Source organism: Bidens hawaiensis, unplaced genomic scaffold (genome assembly GCF_021521415.1).
Source record: "Bidens hawaiensis isolate Kalapana, Puna unplaced genomic scaffold, B.hawaiensis_p1.1 tig00044876_1, whole genome shotgun sequence".
In the NCBI taxonomy this organism is placed as follows: Eukaryota; Viridiplantae; Streptophyta; class Magnoliopsida; order Asterales; family Asteraceae; genus Bidens; species Bidens hawaiensis.
In genome coordinates this window covers 140285-150449 of record NW_027497988.1, presented here as the reverse complement: position 1 = coordinate 150449, position 10165 = coordinate 140285, and the positions used below count along the sequence as shown (strand labels likewise).

At 35.6% G+C, this 10165-nt stretch overlaps 1 protein-coding gene across 1 annotated transcript; it reads left to right on the top strand.

The window, feature by feature from the left end:
- Positions 1–8682: 8682 nt before the first annotated feature.
- Positions 8683–9646, top strand: LOC143595297 (uncharacterized). The gene is made up of 2 exons (XM_077074346.1): positions 8683–9426; positions 9563–9646. The coding sequence occupies exons 1-2, from the start codon at positions 8683–8685 to the stop codon at positions 9644–9646; spliced, it is 828 nt and encodes a 275-aa protein (XP_076930461.1).
- Positions 9647–10165: the final 519 nt, after the last annotated feature.

Genomic DNA, 10165 nt, shown 5'->3' with positions numbered 1-10165 from the left:
AAGATGAAGATGTGTTTGTTGATGGTGTGATTGCTGTAGTGATTGGTTTTATAATAATAATAATATTATTATTATTGAAGGTGGTTGAAAACAACAGGACAGCTGAGGGGTCCGGCATGTGTTACTGCGGTGGTAGGGGCTTTAAACTTTAAAGGGGTTGACGATTACGGATTACGCATGAAACGTGATACTTGAATATTAGCGACATAATTATTTTTGAATTTAACGTTTATTACTTGTTATTTGCTTTTGTTAACGAAGTTTGAAACCATCCTTAATATTACCATCCATATGGTTGTTCTCTTAACAAGCGGGTGAATATGTTACGTAGAATGATGGGAGCTTGAGAATGAGATTTGAAACTTTTGATTAAACATGTTTTTTTTTTGGAAACCGAGTTGAACTTTTTAAGAACTAGTTGGTTGCATTTCTTGTTAAAAGTAGTTGGTTATTTTTTGGAGATGGTTGCTTATTAAAATGTGTGTTTGTTTTTGAAGACGATTGCTTATTAAGGATGAGGGGTAAAATTGTAAAAGTGTTATTTTTCTTTTTTTTTTCCATCAAACTTAAGAACATAGTTATCATTTCATTTCCTCTAATTTCCTTCTAACTCAAGAACACAACCGATTAAAAAAAATTTCCTTCCCTTTCTTATCATTCCCTCTCCTTTCCTTTTCTTTCCCTAATTAAAAAACTCAAGAACAAGGCGTAAGAGTATGTGTAGTGGATGATAAATTGGAAGAGTTTTGGGTGACAATGGGCTATAACACCGACCATGGACTACAAATGGGCGATGGGGGGGGGGGGCAAAGGTATGTCGCCTACATTTGGTTAAAAGAATATTTTATTAAATGGACTTGGGGGGGAGGGGGGATACAACACCACTACACCCTTAAAATAAAAATCGGTTATCTGCTAACGTGGCGTCACGTGTCGAAAATCCTCCCATTTTGTAGCCTTACCCTACACACAGCAATATTTGTAACATTTTAAGAAAAAGTTGTAAAGTTTTATAGATCATGTGTTTCATATCATAGTAGATTATAAAGTTGCATAAATAAATTAAAATTGCAACTTTTTTTTTTGAAAAGTAGCTAATTTCATTTAATATTTGTAACCTGTAAAGAAAAATGTTGCAAGTTTTAGTAAGATTAGCTACTTTAAAATAAAGAGGTTGAAGTTTCAATAAAATTTTGCAACTTTTAAATAAAAAGGTTGCAGTTTTAATAAAATTTTACAAGTTTATATGAAAAAAGTTGCATTAGGTATTATAATGCAACCTTTATGTTAAACAAAGTTGAATTGAAGTCAAATGCAACACAATTGAAAAAGGTTGCATCTAAAAAGTTGCATTAGCCTCTTTTTCAAGCTGATTTCTTCGAGTATATAAGTAACATTTCGTTGCATAATCCTTTCATTACAACACAATACACCAACATATCATAAAAATGTCTTCCAAGAAGTTTTGTTTTGTAGTTTTACTCATACTAGTAATTGTCGGTAAGCTTTGAATTACTTACTGGTTATCGCACACTCATGTTCTTATTTCTAATCTTCTAACATATAAGTAACACACTTTTGTTGACTTATTAATTATTTTTATTACTCTGTACATGTAAACTAATTTAGGGAGTATGATGGTGGCGGGCAATGCTTGTCGGGAAGGTTGAAACTCAGATCCATGTGATGACGTCACTTGCCTCACTCAATGCATAGCTAGAAGAGGGACGATGGCGAGGGGCTCATGCATTGGCTCCCTTTGTTTATGTAATTGGGATTGTGATTTCCCACCCATAAATTTTCATTAAAAGATTGTATGTTATGTTATAAAGTTATTTAATTAAAAAGCAGTGGCGGATTCAGGAATTTTTTCCAATGGGTTCACTGTTTTTAGGTGTTCGATATCATAGGACTGGGCATAAAAATTTTCGGGTCGATCCGACGGTTTGGGTCAATTCAGTTAATCACATAATAAAAACACGATACAATAATTAAAAAAAAACGTCTCCATTAAAAATCAGAGGATAATTCACATGTCTTTGCCATTAATGGTGTAACTTTAAGAGTGTGCTAATGACCGCGTTTTTTCCTACAGTTAAATCTGTTGGAAATCTGGCCAAGAACACAAACACAAAATTTGAGCTCAACCAAGATCGACTCTTTCTTATTATTATAATTCTTGACTCTTTCAATTACATAAACCATAACCATCTATTTATAATAAACTAACAACTTGCAAAACAAGACAACTTATTCTAGGCAACTAAATAATATTTAGTCTTACCATACTAAATAAACGTACCAAAATAAACATAATAAAATACTTTCACTTAGCCCCTCCAACTTTCGATAACCCGTTTCAAGATTATATCTCAATATTCCCCCTTAATCTTGAAACCGACTATTTCATTCTTCACCACAACGCCGGATCGTGATCATCTCGAACAAGGTTTGCTTCTTCGTTCTTGTCATCTTTCTTTTCCTCCCACTTAGTGCACTCGTATGCAAAGTGACAGAGTTCACCACATTCATAGCACCTAAACCAACTTTTATCTCTGTTTCCTTGTCCCATGCCTCTTCCACGTCCTCTTTCTGCTCTACCAAAACCTCTTCCCCTATCACGGTTTTTATCACCACCTCTTCTCTTTCCATAGGGCCAACTTTCAGGATCGTCAACTCTTGGATTACTTGAACTTCCTAGTAATAGCTTACTTTGATCATTCTCTTCTAGTTCATAAAGGGCTTTAAGACGTTCTTCAAAGGTCTTTATCCTCCCCACAACTTCTTCAAAAAGCATACTATCAATATCTGAATATTTTTCCATAGGGGCTATGATTGGTAGGAATTTCTTAGGAACATAATTAATTAACTTTCTTACAATCACCTTATCTTTGAGATTAGAACCGAGAGTTCTAAACTTTGCTCTTATGCCGGTTAACTTGCTTGCAAACTCATTCATGGTCTCGTTCTCCTTCATCTTCAATGTCTCTAACTCGTTTCTTAATGTTGATAAACGTGCTTTCTGACCCGATCTTATCCTACATACCGAACCTTGATTGATTCCCACACCTCTTTTGCACTCTGGTATTGTGCAACCTGCATCAAGATATCTTCCGGTAGTGTTTGAAAAATCATTACTTTTGTTGTAGCAACCTTCTTCTCATCTTCTTTTTCTGTTTTACTAACCATTCCCCAAAGGCCATAAGCCTTCAAGATTTGCTCCATCAAAATTGCCCACATGATGTAGTTTGTTTCGGTCAACTTAGGGCATTGTAAGGACACATTGCCTTGCTCACGAACCGGTCCAACTTCTTTGTCTTCTACCATGCTTTATTGCTTTTGCGGTTTCTTACTTTGTTCTTGATTTAACTTGAAAACGAGTTTCTTGCTCTTGCTTGAATTTCTTGCAAATTCGTTCTTGCTTTTGCTATAATCCGAACTGGATTTCTTGCCCTTGCTTATGATCAAATGATCAGATTACTTGCTTCAAACTTGCTTTGGCTAACTTGCTAACCAATTTTCTTGCTCCTGACCCACTTGCTAATCAGGTTTTCTTGCTGCAGACCTACTTGCTGATCTGACTGACCTACTTGCTGATCAGATTTTTCTTGCTACCTTTTGGAATTAATTCATCAACTACTAATACTAACTTACTTGATTGCTTTCGATCGATTACAGCCACAAATTTGAGGTGCTAGCTTCCTAACTTTCCCAAATTAATTCTCGTTTAGTTGTTTGACGTTTTTGACTTGCCTACTTGCATGCTGCTTTCTTCTACATCATATTGATTTGCATGCTTTCTTCTTTTTTTCTCCAAACTGTGTCTTCAATTTCCCGTACCTAAAATCCGGTATTTCTTCTTTCTCGGCTTGCTTTGAACAAGAATATCAAGAGCATAAAAGCTCTGATACCAATTGTTGGAAATCAGGCCAAGAACACGAACACAAAATTTGAGCTCAACCAAGATCGACTCTTTCTTATTACTATAATTCTTGACTCTTTCAATTACATAAACCATAACCATCTATTTATAATAAACTAACAACTTGCAAAACAAGACAACTTATTCTAGGCAACTAAATAATATTTAATAGTCTTACCATACTAAATAAACGTACCAAAATAAACATCATAAAATACTTTCACTTAGCCCCTCCAACTTTTGATAACCCGTTTCAAGATTATATCTCAATAAAATCTACCTTAAATTTCCTCCTAATTTCACAAGTCATAAGCAGATAAAGTTTCATAAACATATATACAAATGCTGCAATTGCATACACCTTTACACTTAGAACAATATTATCTGTTTAATTAGGCCACATCTTCATCTTTTTTCCTATATCTAGATTATAGATATATATGAAGCATGTACATCGGTAAATAAATTATTAAACCATAAATTTTGTTCTAAATATTTAAAAAAAGGCATTAGCGCAATTACACATGGCTTAACCTTTGCTTGAATCTAGTTTGATATATATTCTGCTGTATGGTGGAAGCTGTAATGGAAAGTGAAAGAAAGAACCCTAAATCTGTTTTGAATAAAAAAATATTAGAAAACATGCAACAAGAGAGAATTGAACCCAAGTATCTTTAATTACAAAGTACAGCCTTAGCCACTAGAGCATTTGTCCAATTTTTTTATGGGTTCACTATGTATTTTATATATGGGTTCACTCTGTATTTTTATATAGACGTTCTACGAAAAATTCGAAACTCAGTGGGTTCTCGTGAACCCGGTGAACCCACATTAGATCCGCCCCTGTTAAAAAGCAGTGTAATAAAAGATGTTATTCTGGTGTCCACAATAACAACAAAACGTGCTGATATAAAGGTTATAAATGTTTTGTGAAAATAAGATATTTTTAATACTTTGATTGATAAATAAAATTAAGTTATAATTATTAATAAAAGGGTTAAAAAGTCATTTACTAACCATACACATTTATGAGATATAAATACATATATACCACGATTTCTTTTTCACAAGCGACGACGAACCTCCCTTGTCCAAAGGGTAGTTCCTCCAATGAAGGTGACAAACTTTTAGTACCAATATCATAGATGTTTAATAAACTATGAAGCTGTTCAGACCCATAACCCTCGGCCCGTATGCACGACCCGCAATCATAATCTGCCTGATTCGTAACCAAATACCCAAGGGTAATTTGGTATTAAACTCATTCGAAGTTTTCATTACTGAACTAGTTATCAATGCGAAAATGTGATGACTAAATAATTTAGTAACATAAATGGGCCAAAGGCAAGGCCCGAACTCCAAATTTGGTCAGAGCCCATTTTCAACTAGCCCAAACTAAGACTTTTAAAAAATAATTCATTTAAACCCGAACCAAATTTACACTATTATAAAATGACCCATTTATTTCAACCAAGTGACACAATAAGAATTAAAAGGTTCATGAATGAAACCAAAAAAGTATGCCAAAATCTCAACCATGACACCAATCAAGTCATGTTTGACTAATACCTCTCCAACTTAAAACTATGAGTTAAATTCCATTTTTGTTTATGTGGTTTTCTACTTTTATCACTTCGATCCAAAGTTTAAAATTTTATTAATTTAGTCCTCATAGCTTTAAACATTAGCCAATTACGCTCCACTCGTCTAACGGCATCCAACTATGCCATTAGTTTAAGGGTAATTTTGTTTTTCTCATGTTTATTTTGAGTTAATGGTCATTTTCATCCCTGTGGTTTGATAGTTTTGCTACTTCAGTCCAAAGTTTGAAATTTTGTCAATTTAGTCCTCATAGCCAATTATGTCCCCCTGTCTAACGACATTAAACTATGTCGTTACTTCGTTATCACGTTTCCCTTACGTGACCCATGGTCATAAATGTCTTTTTAGACATTACGTGAGGGTATAATCGTCTTTTTAGACGTAATCAATACCGTTTAGCCATCTACAACACCAGGGTTCGACGAATTCAAGAACAAACAGGTGATTTAGTGTATCGATTTCTTGAGCAAACATGGAAATGTGGGATATTGGACCTCCCGATGTTGATTTCGATTAGATGTTTGTTACGATATATTAATCTCGAATATCCGTTTGGATGTCGTTTGACGAGGGGACATAATTACTTTGTTCGCTACGATATTCGACCTCACATAGTTGGATGTCGTTAGACGAGGGGATATAATTGGCTATGAGTACTAAATTGACAAAATTTCAAACTTTGGACTGAAGTAGCAAAACTATCAAACCACAGGGATGAAAATGACCATTAACTCAAAATAAACATGAGATAAACAAAATTACCCTTAAACAAATGGCATAGTCGGATGTCGTTAGACGGGTGGGACGTAATTGGCTAATGTTTAAAACTATGAGGAATAAATTAAAAAAAATTCAAACTCTGGACTAAAGTGACAAAAGTAGCAAACCATAGGAACGAAAATGGCCATTAACTCTAAAACTATAATCAACAAACAATGAAAATGAAAAACAAAATAATATATCCTCCCTAAATCCTAAATTATAGCATTCTCATCCTATTTCATATCCCTAAATCCAAAATTAACTAAAACACAATACATTTGCTCTCTCATTTTCAATTAAATAATATTTTTTTATACCTTTAGCATTAGCAATTTTCTTTCCTTCAATCACAACCAGTTTTGAAATATATTAAAAAATTATATGGGATGAACAGTTGCTTTTCAAATATATAGAAAAATCACTACGTTTTCTAAAGTATAATAGTTCTTCACTCACAACACTTTAAATCACTCTCTAAATTATAAAAATACCCATCACATAAAATAAGGGGTTGAATGACCTACCTTGTGAAGCTTCCAGCTCACAAGGGCTTCAACTTTTCATCCGTTGGATCGTTGTAACATCCTAGTCAAACCCCATATTGGTCGTAGACAAGAGAGATCCTCGGTTCATAAGTAAATAATCTGCCTCTTAAATCACCAATACATTTTGGGCTTAATGGTAGTGGACGAGAGGAGAGCTCCACAGTTAAGCGTGCTCAGCTGGAAGTAGTAATAGGATGGGTGACCTCCTGGGAATTCTCCACATGGACAACCAAAAACAAATCTTTGAGCTCTTCGTGAGCAAAGTGAACAATATTAGTAGTGCGGGGGACCGAATGTTACAATCGTTGTATTGAATTCCATATGCTTGCTTGAAAATACGAGAATCTTGTTAGTGTCAACAGACTGTTGGTCAATATGTCATTATTTGGATGACAACCTGGATGAACCAAGCACATTCCCTGTTGACCCATGGGCCGACCATTTATATACATGTGTTGACCGAGCCCAATGAAATCTAACTCATATGAACCTCATGAATTATTTGACTAAAGACTAAAGAGGGAGAGCATGACAAAAATAAAGTTGTTCTGCATTTGAACCCACATTAAACATAATGAACACTTTAATAATAATAATAATGAATTATCAGCCAAACCTTTTTGTATATATGGGTATTTCAGCAAAGATCTTATCATCCCATAGTCCGTTATATGGACTAATCCCAAGTGTAAAGCCCTCAAACTTATGTCACAAAACTAAAAATAAAAACCACTTACTTATAATACCATTCAAAAATATTAACTGAAAAGACTATAAAGGTGCATAAAAAACCAGTTAACCGAACCGACCTGAAAACTGAACCGAAACCGAACCAGTTTGAAACCGGATTTACCAAAACCGGTTTTGTTCTATTATAAACCGCCGGGTTATGATCAGTTTGGGGGTTTTCAGCCAAAACCGGTTTGAACCCGACAGTTTGGAATGGTTAGGCAAAAACCGGTTTAGCCCGATTTGAAACCGGTTTGGGTGTATATTCGTAAAACTTATTTATAGCATACTAGTATCCATTTAAAGCTAAGGAAAATAGCCCTCATTGGAATATGGAAATCAATTTATTGTTAAGGAAAATAGCAATAATAAACCAATTTATCCGTTGAAAATGGTAAACCATTTAATTATGTTGAAAATACTTCAAACCCCATGCAAAGTGGCTAAGTGTCATGCAAGGAACCCCATGCAAAGTGGCTAAGTGTCATGCAAGGTACTAGATGCACACGTACAAGAGATGTCAGTTATTTGCTTAGTTTGTTACCGTCTTCTATGGTCATTTAAGTTACTTTTCCTTGTTTGAATAAGTCACTTATGTTAGTGGGTTTGTGGGTAGTTATTAGCTACTTTCTAGGTAGTCAATTCATTTGTTTTCCTATTTAAGAAATTTCTTTACGTGTAGTTCATCATCACATGAAATATCAAGTTTTCAATTTCAGTTATTTCATCTTCTCCAATTAATTTTCATTAGTGTTCTGAACCATCAGTGGTATCAGAGCACGGGTTCGTGTTCTTCACCCTTCCTACAACTGATCTCAAAGAAAACGCACCATGGCTGAACCAACTAATGCAGTTCAAACTTAACCAACTCCTATCTCTATTTTCAAGGGGGATGGGTATGAATACTGGTGTATAAGGATGAAAACAATCCTTCGATCGAGAAACTTATGGGACCTGATCGAGACTGGGGTAAACCTGGCAGATACCGATCAGAACCGGTTAAAGACGGCGGTTAAGAAAGATGCCCATGCCATGGCTATAATCCAGTAAGCTGTTCATGACCAGTTATTTTCTAGAATAGCGGGTGCATCCACTGCGAAAAAAACATGGGATATCCTGAAAATGGAATTCCAAGGAGACGATCAAGTGAAGGCAGTCAAACTACAAGGGTTAAGAAAAGATTTCGAAAATTTGAGCATGAAAGACGGTGAATTGGTTGGTGATTATTTCTCACGTGTAATGGCGATCGTGAGTCAGAAGAGATCTTATGGAGAAAATATCACTGACCAGATAATTGTGGAGAAAGTGCTTCGCAGCCTTTCTCCTCGGTTTGATGTCCTTGTACCCTCAATCGAAGTGTCGATGGACCTCAGTAAACTTACACCCGTTAAATTGATGGGTGCCCTGCAATCTCAAGAGACGAGACTGAACAGTCGGATCAATGATAAAAATGAGAAGGTTGATGACAAAGCTCTCCAAGTAATGATGTCAAATACTAGAATATCGTCACCCCAAGGTCGGGGACGTGGAGCTAGCTGGGGTCGTGGTCCACATCGTGGAAATGCTCCTGATCGTGCCAATATCCCTCAGTGCCATGTTTGTAAAAAATATGGCCATCTCAAACGGGATTGTTGGTACAATGAGGATGCACAGGCTCAGATTGTTGCAGAAGAAACACAAAAAGATGAAGCTGGAGTTGAAGCAAAAGTAGAAGAAAACCCAGAAAAACCTCGCCTACTTATGATGTTCATCGCTGATCAATATGACCCAACAAACAATCAGTGGTATTGGGATTCCGGTTGCTCGAATCACATGACCGGAATGAAGGAGTGCTTCACTTTTCTTGATGAAAATGTTAAGTTGAAGGTAAAATTGGGAGATAAGAAAAGGCTTCAAGTTGAAGGGAAAGGTACAGTGAGGATAAGCTTGGCAAATGGAAGTTATAGGCTCCTGGAGGATGTGTTTTATGCACCACTTCTAATGTACAACCTTTTAAGTGTAGGTCAAATTATGCAGAAAGGGTATTCTCTCACCTTTGATCAAGATAAATGTGTTGTCAAACACAACCATACCGGTGCTGAGTTGATGGCTATCAAAGTGTCAAACAACAACTTTTTTGTATTTGATGCAACAAAGGTGGAGTACTTGCAGGCCCTCATCACTTCTGTACAAGATGAAGAATCCAAGTTGTGGCATATGAGGTATTGACATCTTAACTTCACTGGTCTAAAATATCTTTACGATAAGAGTATGGTATTTGGCCTCCCACGTATCTCCTGTATCTCTTCTTGTGAGGGGTGTATCATTGGGAAGCTAAGCAAATTACCACACTCCTCTCATTCATGGAGGGCCTCAAAACCACTTGAATTAGTACATGCTGATTTATGTGGAGCTATGCAAGTAAAAAGTCTTGGGGGGGGGGCAGTCTTTATTACTTTCTGCTAGTTGATGACTTCACTAGAATGTGTTGGGTATATTTTTTGAAAAAGAAATCTGAAGCTTTCCAAAAATTTAGAGTGTTTAAATCAATGGTTGAAAATGAAATTGGTCAAACTGTCAAATTTCTAAGAACAGACCGTTGAGGGGAATTCTGTTCGTTAGAAAT

Bases quoted from the DNA above. Each gene is read 5' to 3' on its own strand.
- LOC143595297 (XM_077074346.1), top strand. From the start codon at position 8,683: ATGGAATTCCAAGGAGACGATCAAGTGAAGGCAGTCAAACTACAAGGG. The intron at 9,427-9,562 runs GTAAAATTGGGA...TTTTAAGTGTAG, and splicing joins ATGAAAATGTTAAGTTGAAG to GTCAAATTATGCAGAAAGGG.